General features: G+C 42.2%; 1 protein-coding gene across 9 annotated transcripts in view; it reads left to right on the forward strand.

The window, feature by feature from the left end:
* The window catches only part of KMT5B (lysine methyltransferase 5B), a 57942-nt gene that overhangs the window by 10403 nt on the left and 33566 nt on the right, over positions 1–13973 (forward strand). For 7 of the 9 annotated variants that reach the window (XM_033207504.1, XM_033207507.1, XM_033207514.1 and 4 more), the window contains exon 2: positions 10897–11132. The exons of the other annotated variants lie outside the window; for them this stretch is intronic. In XM_033207504.1, coding sequence (XP_033063395.1) covers positions 10973–11132 — 160 coding nt within the window. In that variant the 5' untranslated portion in view covers positions 10897–10972. The remainder of the gene's footprint in view (positions 1–10896; positions 11133–13973) is intronic. 9 annotated transcript variants of the gene reach the window in all.

Consider the following 13973-nt stretch of genomic DNA (forward strand, 5'->3'; position numbering starts at 1 on the left):
GAGGCCGAGACGGGCGGATCACGAGGTCAGGAGATCGAGTCCATCCTGGCTAACATGGTGAAACCCCGTCTCTACTAAAAAATACAAAAAACTAGCCGGGCGATGTGGCGGGCGCCTGTAGTCCCAGCTACTCGGGAGGCTGAGGCAGGAGAATGGCGTGAACCCAGGAGGCGGAGCTTGCAGTGAGCTGAGATCCGGCCACTGCACTCCAGCCTGGGCGACAGAGCGAGACTCCGTCTCAAAAAAAAAAAAAAAAAGAATTACCGTATGACCCGGCAATTCTACTTCTGGGTATATCATCAAAAGAATTAAAGCGGGTACTCAAACAGGTATCTTGTACACACACGTTCTCACCAGGATTATTCAGCCAAAACATGGAAATAAGGCCGGGTGCCGTGGCTCATGCCTGTAATCCCAGCATTTTGGGAGGCCGAGGTGAGCAGATCATGAAGGCAGGAGTTCACGACCAGCCTGACCAACATGGTGAAACCCCGTCTCTACTAAAAGTAGAAAAATTAGCTGGGTGTGATGGTGCGCACCTGTAATCCCAGCTAGTCAGGAGGCTGAGGCAGGAGAATAACTTGACCCCGGGAGGCAGGTGAACTGAGATTGAGCCACTGTACTCCAGCCTGGGCAACAGAGCGAGACTTTGTCTCAAAAAAAAAAAAAAAAGGTGTATCTTAGCTAGTAGAGAAGGCAGGTGTTATGAAATAATTACACAGAGTAATGAGTATGGTTGTAATAAGCACCATGCTGAGAAATGTTAAGGGGTTCAAATGTATAACAAGGTAATCTATGTAGCTGGAGAAGTGGGGTTGGGCAGGGGCTGATAAGCAGTTTGGCAGCACCCCAAGTGCAAAGGCCCTGTGGTGGGAAGCTGCCAAGCTGTTTCCTTTTCCTTTATGTAAGTATCTTTAATATTCTGTTACAAAAGTCACGCATGTTTATTTTGAAAAGTTGAACATGTAACAGGTAAACATTGCTTGTGATCTCATTCTCCAGTGTAATCTCAGTCACTGGTAACCAGTGGTGTCCTGAATGGTTTTCTTACCAAATTATAACTGAATCACTTGACAAATGTTTTCTTTGCCTTTCTGAATAAAAATTTATGAAAGTCCTCTAACAGGCTAGAACCTGCTTTTTATTATTTCTTTGAGCAGAGCCTTGCTCTGTCACCTAGGCTGGAGTGCAGTGGTGCAATCTCCTGGGCTCAAGCCATCCTCCCACCTCAGCCTCCTAAGTACCTGGGACTACAAGCATGCACCACCACACCCGGCTAATTTTTTTTTTTTTTTTTTTTTTTTTTGGTAGAGACTGGGGTTTGACCAGGTTGCCCAGGCTGGTCTTGAACTCCTGGGCTCAATTAATCCACCTGCTTTGGCCTCCCTAAGTGCTGGGATTACAAGCGTGAGCCACCACACCCAGCCAGAACCTACTTTTTAAAAATGTGTGTTGACTTTTCTTTTTCAAACACTTGGGGATTGTTTCCCTGCCACTGGATAATTTCTCTAAGATAAACTCTCTGCAGACAAGTTCAGCGTGTCAGCTGGCTAGAGGGTTCTCGGCAATGTCACAGGAATTATGTTAAAATTCTTTCCAGTCATTTAGAATCAGTGTTTTAACTTTTTTGACAGATTTTTTTTTTTTAATCTTGGTTTTTAGGATAGTAAGCAAAAAATGCCTGTGTTTAAGTAAAAATGGATTAGAATTAGAGTTCTCAAATTGGATGCAACTTCTCAAAAGTCACTCAACAATTTATAATCTCATAAAGAGACTGGAAAGAGAAGGGAATTGACATTTGTTGAGGGGCCATCACTGGCATAGAACAGGCATGGTTATGTGAACTTAGCCCATTTCCTATGAATCAATGCTGCTTTCTTTTGAAACGTGTTAAAGTATTAAGGTTTTCGTTTTTTTTTTTTTTTTTTTCTGATTATAAGTAAATAGGTTCACTATAAACGTTTGGGGGAAAAATATTTTTTAAAGTTATCCCTCCCCCCACCAATGGTAGCACTGGTGATTTGGAATGCATTGTGGTGGTGCTGGTGGTGGTGGGTGTCATGCTTCTGACCTTAGTGGTATTATGTTATAATTAGGAGTTTCCGCTTTAAATATAACTAGAAATCATTCTTGCAATATTGTCCCCTTTGAATACATTTCTTATTTTAGCAGTTTTCCAGTATGTTTTATATCGATCATAAATTATCCCCCCACCCCTCACCTCCTTATTTATGTTTGGTACCAGAACCTGTAGTAAGTGCTTCTTTTCCCATCTGTTGATCCAGTGAAACCACATAAGGTGACTCTTCCTGTTGGTTTCAGTGTTGGGTAAATCTCCTGGGGAAATGATGCTGCCCATCTTGGAGCAGAATCCCAGTTGCATTTTCTTAGAGCCTGATTGCATCATTTTTGTGAATATTCACAAAAGTAGAAGGCGCAAAGCCTTGCACAGTAGTCCTCAGGAATTCCACCTCATTCTCCTACTCAGGTCATCTGTATTACTCCACTCCAGAGATTTAACTAATCTATTAAATTTTTTTTTTTAAGCACAGATCCTATAAGCCCTCTGAATGCTTGCCTTCTCAAATTAACTAACCTATTCCCATCACCTCCCCCTCCGTAATTTTAATTTAATTTACATTTGTCTTTTCTAGTCTGTGAGTCTCTCTCTCTCTCTCTCTCTCTCTCTCTCTCTCTCTCTCTCCATTCCTTATATTGCTCTCTGCCATCTGTTTCTTAAAGCAAAGCTCCCTGTCTTCCTCACAAGTGCATGTTTAAGACATTATGTCCGTTTTAGTAGTTCTCTGTTGTTTCTGAGCAAGGCTTAAAGATCAGCAATAGCCCATCCTTTCCATGAGTTTAGACTTATAAAATAAAAGTATTTGCTTCTGGACACCTACAGTTCTTGCCTGAGTTGTTAACTCCCTTCACGGCATGGTCCCTGTCATGCTCAGCTCTCCTTCTTGCCCGTTGCTCCTTTTACAATCGTGTGCTGCTTCTCCTCCTTTTGACCTATACATGTGAAAGTGCCCCCCACCCCCAGTCCTTGACCTTCTTTGATCTATACTGATTCCTGGATTTCGTCTGATTCCATGGTTTGAAATGCCATTAATATTTTGACTCCAAATTTTTATCTTCAGCTTGGAGGTGGACTCCAGACCCTTGTATCCAGCTACCGACTCCACTAGGATCTGTAGTGGGCATCTCAAAAATGACTAAAACCAAAAAAGACCCCAGAAAAGGAAGAAAAAATAACCAAAACCAAATTCTCACACCACAATCCTTGGGAAAACCAGTCTTCCTATACTCTTTGTCACATTCCTAAATATTCCATTCTTCATTTGGAGGTATATTTGAGGCCTCTTTCTCTAACACCCACAGTCAGTCTGTCAGCAATTCCTAACTATCAGCAGAACCTTCAGAAAAGATCTCGAAGCCAACCACTTCTTGCCACCTCTGCTGCTGCAACCACTAGTTCTCCTCTGGTTTTACAGCAGTAATCAGTTAGTAAATAGACTACTACTAATAATAATGTCTCCCTGCATTCTCTTGTCCTATAAATTATTTGTAGTTTCATTAGAACTGCTTTTTTTTTTTTTTTTTTTTTTGAGACGGAGTCTCGCTCTGTCGCCCAGGCTGGAGTGCAGTGGCCGGATCTCAGCTCACTGCCAGCTCCGTCTCCCGGATTTACGCCATTCTCCTGCCTCAGCCTCCCAAGTAGCTGGGACTACAGGCACCCGCCACCTCGCCCGGCTAGTTTTTGTATTTTTAGTAGAGACGGGGTTTCACCGTGTTAGCCAGGATGGTCTCGATCTCCTGACCTCGTGATCTGCCTGTCTCGGCCTCCCAAAGTGCTGGGATTACAGGCTTGAGCCACCGCGCCCAGCCTCCATAGTTTTTCTTAAAATTTTGTATCTATTCTTAGCCCTAACATGATAAAATGAATGAGTAAATTAGAGCAATAGCTCTCACACTGGAGCTTGCATCACCTGGAGGTCTTATTACAACACGGATTGCTGGGCCTCATCCCCAGATTTTCTGCTTTCTATCTCTCGAGTGGATGTCTTGGTTGAGACTTAAAGACTTTCCATGGCCAGGCACTGTGGCTCACGCCTGTAATCCCAGGACTTTGGGAGGCTGAGACAGGTAGATCACGAGGTCAGAAGATCGAGACCATCCTGGCCAACATGGTGAAACCCCGTCTCTACTAAAATACCAAAAAAAATTAGCTGGGTGTGGTGGCGCACACCTGTAGTCTCAGCTACTTGGGAGGCTGAAGCAGGAGAATCGCTTGAACCCAGGAGATGGAGGTTGCAGTGAGCCGAGATCACGCCACTGCACTCTAACTTGGGGACATTGCCAGACTCCGTCTCAAAAAAAAAAAAGACTCTCCACGGATAGTCTTTCTATTCCATATATTTTATTTCTGTTTCATGTAATTATGCTTCATGTCTTATTTTTGAGGAACATTAGGACTCCTGAGACGCCTAAAAAAACATTGTTACATCATTATCTGTAAGTTGTGTGTTAAACATCGCATTCTACAGATAATTTCCTAAAGGACCAAAAGCACTTTTCCTGGTCCTGGTTCTTTTTTCTAGAGGGTCAAGGACTAGGGAGTAAACCAGAAAGTATAATGGCAAGTGGTAGGGAAGTTAGGGGTGGTGTCTGCTGTGATTCCTGCCCTATTTTTATCTGTGCAGGAGCTTCTCTCACCCCCTTTAATTAACACCATGGACATCTTGAGAAAGGAGAGGATTTGAAGAGGTCAGGCAGTGTCTTTAATTTACAGGTTTTTTTGAATGCAGAAGTACAGTTTCTATGATGCAGTTTAGATTACAGCCTATTTATTTCATTAGTTGAGTGCCTCTAGGATATACTGTGTGCTATACTAGATACCCTAGGGCCAGAGATAAGAAAAATAGGTTCTCAACCTTAGGAACTCTCAATTAAGGAAGCACACTCTTAAACAATATAGTCACATAAGGGCTTTCACTTAGGTTTTGTAGCATAAATATATAACTAGATTTGGCAGTGAAGGTCAAGGAACACTTCCTAGAGGATGTGAACACTGAACTGGGACTTAAGGAATTAGGCAAAGAGGTGGTGTTCAGAGAGGTTAAGTGACTTTCCCAATTACCAACTGCCTAGTAAGAGACAGAGGTAGGATAGGAGCCCTCAACAAAAAGGGCTATTTTCTCTAAACCACATAGCTTCTGAGAGTATAATCTCACTTGAAATGTAAAATACATTTATATACATTTACCACTTCATCATTTTCTTTTTTTTCACTCTGTCGTCCAGGCTGCAGTGTAATGGCATGCTCATGGCTCACTGCATCTGCAGTTTCCTGGGCTGCAGCCATCCTCCCACTTCAGCCTCATGAGTAGCTGTGACTACCATCTTTGGCTAATTTTTTAATTTTTACTTTTAGTAGCATTGAGATCTTGCTGTGTTGCCCAGGCTGGTCTCGAACGCCTGGCCTCAAGCAATCCTCTTGCCTTGGTCTCTCAAAGGGCCAGGATTATAGGCATGAGCCACCACCTGGCCCATTTGCTTGTTGTTAATGCAGCTTTTTATAGGATACAACAAAAAACCTAATTCTAAATTTATCATGCCAAGTTTATGCTTCTCTATCAATGAAAGCTTATAGCCACAGAACATCCATTTTTTCAGAAAGTGCTGTTTCTTTGGCTCTTGTCTAAAGGAACATAAGTAATATGAAAGACCCTAGAGGTCAAGGAAATTGAAGAAAACTGAGGAAGGGAAATAAAATAGAATATAGTCATGGATTTTAGTCCCTTTAAGCTTTTATTTTTGTGAGATGGCTCAATAATGAAAAGCTTTAATGCAGATGAAACTTGAAGCTTTTAGAGATCTAAGTCTTGATGAGGTTATTCAAACTCAAATTTTGAATGCATTGTGATGGTAGGCTGTAATTTTTGAACCCTTGGCCGGGCATGGTGGCTCATGCCTGTAATCCTAGCACTGGGAGGCTGAGGTGGGAGGATAGCTTGTGGCCAGGAGTTCAAGACCAGTCTGGCCAACATGGTGAAGCCCTGTCTCTACTAAAAAATACAAAAATTAGGCAGGCATGGTGGTGCGCACCTGTAATTCCAGCTACTTGGGAGGCTGAGGCATGAGAATAGCGAACCTGGCAGGTGGAGGTTGCAGTGAGCCAAGATTGCAGACACTGCACTCCAGCCTGGGCAACAGAGTGAGACTCTGTCTCAAAAAAAAAAAAAAAAGTGGTACTTGATGCTCTCCCAAAGTGCTAGGATTTGAATGCCACAATTCATTTGTTTTATGTTTCTATCTATTACTGTTCCAGGGGTTTCTTTTTTTTTTTTTTTTTGAGACGGAGTCTCACTCTGTCGCCCAGGCTGGAGTGCAGTGACCAGATCTCAGCTCACTGCAAGCTCCGCCTCCCGGGTCCACGCCATTCTCCTGCCTCAGCCTCCTGAGTAGCTGGGACCACAGGCGCCTGCCACCTCGCCCGGCTAGTTTTTTGTATTTTTTTTAGTAGAGATGGGGTTTCACCGTGTTAGCCAGGATGGTCTTGATTTCCTGACCTCGTGATCCGCCCGTCTCGGCCTCCCAAAGTGCTGGGATTACAGGCTTGTGCCACCGCACCCGGCCCCATGGGTTTCTTTAAATGAAGTCCATTTTAGAGTCTGTAGATAACAGTGTTCTACAAAACTGCGGAGATCCAAGATCCAAGACTCCCAATGGACCACCCATTGCTCTTTTTCTCAAGCTTTCTTTGTACTTTATACCTCAAAAGTATACTGCTCTTACTGAGTGTGGTGGCTCACGCTGGTAATCCTAACACTTTGGGAGGCTGAGGTGGAGGATCGCTTGAGCCTAGGACTTTGAGGCCGCAGTGAGCCATGATCACTTCACTGCACTCAAACCTGGGTGACAGAGCACGACCCTGTCTCCTTGAAAGAAAAAAAAAAAGGTATATTGCTCTTGAGTTCTACACCTTTCTCCTAAGTGTAAGATATATGATCATTAATGAGCGGTTTTAATGTTAAATTTGGTAAAATTTAATAATTGAAAAATCCTTATAACTGATGTAGAATAGCTACAAGACTATTTAGTGACACCTACAAGAAAAATCAAAAGGCACTTTAAAATTTAAATACTATAATTGAACTTAAACAGTGAGGGAACCAAAAGAAAAATTCATGTTAGGAAACAATTGTAAAGTTGTCTTCAGCATCGATCAGATTTTCTTTTTTGCCATTCCCCTAAGTATGCTGCTCACATGCACATGTTACCCTCCAGTGAACTCACACAGATATTCCTGTAACAGGAAAGAGATCTGAGATCAAGTAAAAATTCATGTTTTGTGTTTGTGTTGAGTATCATTAAAGGTATGTCCAGGCATGTATTTTTGTGAGTACTTCAAAGTCATTTATCATTTGTACTTTTCTATGTGTTTGTGGAAAGGAAATTGACCTGCATCTGGTGTAGCTGAGAATTTGTTGGGCAGCAGTGCTGGATTCTGCTCATGAGACTGCTGCAGGCAGATCATGTGGCTTCAGGCATGTGACCTCAGTTTTGTTTGTAAATTGAAGGTGTCACACTGGTGATGTTAAGGCAGCTCTGGCTCTGAAGTTCTGTATTTTTGCACTTTATCGTAGGGCCTTTTTAGTCTGACTTATACTAATACATAATTCCTTAATGAGGTGGGATCATGGACATCCTTTTTCTCATTCCATTAGTAATGAATGTGATGTATAATATCCTCATTTCCAAAGGTCATTATAAATTACAAGCATCCCCCACTATTCAAATCAATCGGTTCCCAAATTCAGATAGTAAGGGATACATTTATATTGCCAAATACAGTAGCTTCTCAGTTTTGTTGCCATTGTGAAGGAATGATAAGGTAGACATTTCCAGATGGGCACTACTTTGATATCTGAGTATTGGCTTCTTAAATATCTAGAACAGTGAATTCAGAGTAACAACAACAAAAAGATATGGAGTCCTTTACTTTCCTTACTCTTGTCCGTCTGGTCAGTTTTGTTTGTGGTGATGAGTAGCCAGTATAACAGTGAGGAGTCTCTTACTGTGATGGACAAAGCTTAGCATAGATGCCTTTTCCTAAGCTTGCCTTGGAACAAAGGAGATAAATAACTTCCTTGTAATTTACTCACCTAGTTCAGAGCATTACCAAAACATGTGATTTGAGCAGATGATAGAGCTGTACCTAGATATCAGTATAATAAGGAGCAAAGACGGTTCTTACTGTTTACTGAAAGAAATATTTGTTGAGCACCTGCTGTTTGTCAGTACTATTCTAAACACAAGCAAGGAACAAGTCAGAATGAGCCCCTACCTTCTGTCGTTTACATTCTGCTCAGTCTGGGGCCACTGTATTCCTGAGCAGGCATCATATGACTGGGGAGAGCCAAGATTGTGTTTTAAAGAGCGGAGACATCATTTATTAAATTATAGTCATGCATTGCTTAATGACAGGGATACCACACATTCTGAGAAATGTGAGGTTAGTTGATTTTGTCATCATACAGATATCATAGAGTGCACTCATAGAGTGTGTCTCAGGGACACATTCTAGAAATGTGAGGTTAGGCGATTTTGTTGCTATGCAGATGTCATAGAGTCTACTTACACAAACCTAGGTAGTCTATCCTGCTACACACCCGGGCCGTTGCTCGTAGGGTACTGACCTGTCCAGCATGTTACTGTACTGACTACTGTAGTCACTGGTAACACAATGTTGTTATCTAAACACACATAAACATAAAAAAGGTACAGTAAAAATACAGAATAAAAGATTTTAAAATGGTACACCTCTAAAGGGCACTTCCTATGAATGGAGATTTCAGGATTTGAAGTTTCTCTGCGTGAGTGAGTGAGTGGTGAGTAATTGTGTAGACCTAGTACATATGTACTACTGTAGACTCGACTCTACACTTAGGCTACACTAAATTTATTTTGAAATGTTTCTTCAATAATTAACCTTAGTTTGTTGTAACTGTTTTACTTTATAAAGTTTTTTTTTTTTTTTTAACTTTCTGACTCTTTTATGGTAACACTTGGCTTAAAATACAAACACATATAGCTATACAAAAATATGTTCAGGCCACACGCAGTGGCTCACGCCTGTAATCCCAGCACTTTGGGAGGCCGAGGCAGGTGGATCACTTGAGATTGGGAGTTCAAGACCAGCCTAGCCAACATGGTAAAACCCCATCTCTACTAAAAACACAAAAATTAGCCAGGTGTGGTGGCACACACTTGTAATCCCACTTACTCAGGAGACTGAGGCAGAAGAATCGCTTGAACCTGGGAGGTGGAGGTTGCAGTGAGCAGAGATGGCGCCACTGCACTCTAGCCTGGGCGACAGAGCAAGGCCCTGTGTCAAATAAATGAATGTATATTCTTTCTTAGCAAGCACAGTGGCTCATACCTGTAATCCCAGCACATTGGGAGGCCAAGGTAGAGGGATTGCTTGAGGCCAGGAGTTGGAGACCAGTCTGGGCAACATAGTGAGACCCCGTCTCTACACACACAAAAAAGAGTTTTAAAATGAACTGGATGTGGTGGCTCCTGCCTGTAGTCCTAGCTACTTGAGAGGCTGAGTGGGAAGATGGGTTGAGCCCTGGAATTCGAGGCTGTAGTGAGCCATAATCACGCCACTGCACTCCAACCTGGGCCATAGAGTGAGACTGTCTCAAAAAACAGACAAAAAGACACAAAAATATATTTATTCTTTTCTTTTCTTTTTTGGGAGACAGGGTTGCTCTGTCACCCAGGCTGGAGTGCGGTGTTGCAATCATGGCTTCACTGCAGACGTGACCTCCCATCTCAGCCTCTCAAGTAGCTGGAACCACAGGCTCACGCAGCACTATGCCTGGCTCACTTTTTTTTTTTTTTTTTTTTTTGAGATGGAGTCTTGCTCTGTCACCCAGGCTGGAGTGCAGTGGCTGAATCTCAGCTCACTACAAGCTCCTCCTCTCGGGTTCATGCCATTCTCCTGCCTCAGCCTCCCGAGTAGCTGGGACTACAGGCGCCCACCACCTCGCCCGGCTAATTTTTTGTATTTTTTAGTAGAGACGGGGTTCCACCGTGTTAGCCAGGATGGTCTCGATCTCCTGACCTCGTGATCCGCCCCTCTCGGCCTCCCAAAGTGCTGGGATTACAGGCTTGAGCCACCGCACCCGGCCATGCCTGGCTCACTTTTTTATGTTCTGTAGAGGCAGGGTCTTGCCGTGTTGCCCAGGCTGGTCTCAACTTCTGGACTCAAGCAGTCTGCCTGCCATGGCCTCCCAAAGTGCTGGGATTACAGGCATGAGCCACCATGCCCAGCTATATTCTTTTTAAAATATCTTTATTCTATAAACTTTTTCCTACTTTTAATTTTTTAACGTTTTTATTAAAAACAGACACAGGTCACGCATGTTGGCTTCAGCCCACACAGGGTCAGGATTATCCATATCACTGTCTTCCCCCTCTATATCTTGTACCACTGGAGCGTCTTCAGGGGCAGTAACATGCATGGAACTGTCATCTCCTGTGATAACAGTACCTTCCTCTGAAATGCTCTTGAATAACCTGCCTGGGGCTGTTTTATAGTTAACTTAAAAAAAAACAGTAGATGGAATATACTCTAAAATAACAATAAAAAGTATAATATAGTAAATACTAGGCACTACGAATTTTATGAAATGTATGTCCAGCTCTGTTATAATCTTATGGAACTACCATTGTTTATGTGGTCTGTCATTGACCAAAACATCATTATGCTGTGAATGACTGTCCTTTTAATATTATATATCTTTCTCAAGGGTCTGTTTAGCATGATCTTTCATGTATTTACCTCCCCATTTTGTTTTGTTTTTCATATTTTGTTTCTGTTAGGAGAGAACATTGAAAGTATTCTCTAAGCTATTTGAAGAGAGTGACTAAATGCACCTGGGTCAGGCTGTCTGTGGGTATGAAGTGGTTGGGAGAATCCAAGAACATGGTGGTGAATGGCAGGAGAAATGGAGGCAAGTTGTCTAATGACCATCAGCAGAATCAATCAAAATTACAGCACACGGGGAAGGACACCCTGAAGGCTGGCAAAAATGCAGTCGAGAGGAGGTCGAGCAGATGTATGTACACACTTAAACCTTCAATGTTCTAACTGTGATATGGGGTAGTAATTCTTTCCAGTTTGTAATGTATATTCTGTTTTCTTTTGTCTTAAATAATTTTTTGCATTTTCATAATTAACTATAGTCTTTTTACCCTCAAAGTTGTGTCAATTTTTATTCTCATCAAACTATATAAAACTCAAGTTTAATGCTTCATATAATTATTTTAATCCTGCTTTTCTCTTGCTTTATATTTTGTAGAATTTATACCTGAATGGTTGATATGTCTTACTAAATTTTTAAAATTTTAATTGAACTTCTTACAGGTTAACCTGTATTTTTTTAATAGATGTAAGTATAGCTATGTACTTCTTTGCTAATTTCCACAAATGTTTCATGGAATAATATGAATAATGACGCCAACTTATTTAATTCTACTTATGTAATTTACGTAAGTAGAATGGAGGATGGATAGAACTGACTGCTTTAGGGCAGCCTCACAAATCGTAGCAATTTATTCTATTTATACAGGGTAGACAGTTGTTCATCCTGACACTGAAACACTGCTGATAAGTTACTTTATTTCCTCTATACCTCTTGGTGGGAAAGAGACTGCTTTTTGAGAGTTCAGGAAATTGTGGATTTGGTGCGTATTTCATAGTTCCTCTAAAAGTAGTAAAATGACTGAGGACAAGTGTATACCTAACTAGGCAGCTATATGTCCAAATGTATGTCATGTTAAAGAGAACAGCTTTTCTTCTTTTTCTAAGATGAATCTAGCCACTTTTGAATATCCTTAAATCAGATTGGCATTGGCCTGTTTCCAGGGATTTGGATTAGCCTGTGGTTTTTCTGTAGTTTCAGATTGAATCCAGTTCTGATTGATTTCCTTCTTACCTTTTAGGGTTTATGCGACTCATTGGGCCCAGGCTACCCTTAACCTTTCCATTTCAGATCAGGTCACTGTTGCTGTAGAAAACCAGACAGAATTCCTGCTCGGGACAAGAGTAGGAAGAGGCAAGACCAAATGAGTGGTCCTCTGCATGGACACCACTCACTCCTGAGGCTCCTGGCCGCATGCACCCTTGTCCTGCCTCACTCCTTAGTAGCTAGCGTGAACGTGAAGAATTGAGAAACACAGTGGTCACATCAGGGTGTATTCATTCTGGTCGGTAAACTGGGCATATCTTAAGCTTTTTAGCAAATCACTGTTGGCCTCCTTTTATGTATCATAGTGCAAAACCGTTTTAGTTGAATTGTTATAGATACACAAGAATTTAGAAAATGCGTCTGGGCGTGGTAGCTCACACGTGTAATCCCGGCACTTTAGGAGTCCAAGGTGAATGGATTTTCTTGAGTCCAGGAGTTTGAGACCAGCCTGGGCAACGTGGTGTGAAACTCCATGTCTACGAAAAATAACTGTGTCTACAGAAAAATTAGCCAGTCATGGTGTTGCACACCTGTGGTGCCAGCTACTTTGAGAAGCTGAGGTTGGAGAGATCACTTGAGCCCAGGAGTTAGAGGTTGCAGTGCGCCGAGATCACACAACTGCACTCCAGCATGGGCAAAAAAATGAGACTCTTGTCTCAAAAACAAACAAAAAAGTTTAGAAATGGCCATTACAGGCTGGGTGCAGTGGCTCACGCCTGTAATCCCAGCACTTTGGGAGGCCAAGGTGGGTGGATCACGAAGTCAGGAGATCGAGATGATCCTGGCTAACATAGTGAAACCCTGTCTCTACTAAAAATATAAAAAATTAGCCGGGCATGGTGGCAGGCGCCTGTAGTCCCAACCACTTGGGAGACTGAGGCAGGAGAATGGCATGAACCCTGGAGGCAGAGCTTGCAGTGAGCCGAGATCGCACCACTGGGCAACAGATCAAGACTCCGTCTCAAAAAAAAGAGAAAATGGCCATTACGTTGGTTACACTTTACCAAGCATAGATAAATATAGAAGGCTAGGTTGGGAAAACCGGAGTGTGAAGATAACATAACCTTACACTGAATGTTACTGGGCCAGAATGGTGCAGAAAGAGAGCCAGCAATGAGGAGAAATGGGAGAGCACAGAGCAGTGCCCCATCTCAGATACAATGAGTGACTTTCCCAGCAGCAGAGCCTTAAGATACAGGAAACAAAAACTGACAAAATTGAAGGGAAAAATCAACAATTCAGCAATAATTTGGAGACTTTTATATGCCACTTTTAATAATGGATGGAACAGCTTAACACTGTAAACCAATGAGAGCTAACAGACATCTTTAGAACCTCATCAGACTATACATTCATCTCAAGTGCGAGTGCAACATTCTCCAGGATAGACCATATGCTAGACCATGTAACAAGCTTCAATAAACTTAAAAGGGTTGAAATAATAAAAGGTAGGTTCTGTGACTTCAGTGGAGGAAAATTAAAAATTAACAAGGAAATTTGGGAATTTCACAAATATATAGAAATGAAACACACTTCTAAGTAATCAGTGGGTCAAAGAAGAAATCAAAAAGGAAATCAGAAAACATTTTGAGGTGAATAAAAAGAAATATAAAACGTACTAAAATTTATAGGATGCATGGCCGGGCGCGGTGGCTCAAGCCTGTAATCCCAGCACTTTGGGAGGCCGAGGCGGGTGGATCACGAGGTCAGGAGATCGAGACCATCCTGGCTAACACGGTGAAACCCCGTCTCTACTAAAAATACAAAAAATTAGCCGGGCCTGGTGTTGCGTGCCTGTAGTCCCAGCTGCTTGGAGGCTGAGGCAGGAGAATGGCGTGAACCTGGGAGGCAGAGCTTGCAGTGAGCCAAAAAAAAAAAAAATTTATAGGATGCAGCCAAAGCAGTGGTTTACAGGGAAATTTATACTTG

This window comes from Trachypithecus francoisi, unplaced genomic scaffold (genome assembly GCF_009764315.1).
Source record: "Trachypithecus francoisi isolate TF-2019V2 unplaced genomic scaffold, Tfra_2.0 Lachesis_group8, whole genome shotgun sequence".
Taxonomy (NCBI): Eukaryota; Metazoa; Chordata; class Mammalia; order Primates; family Cercopithecidae; genus Trachypithecus; species Trachypithecus francoisi.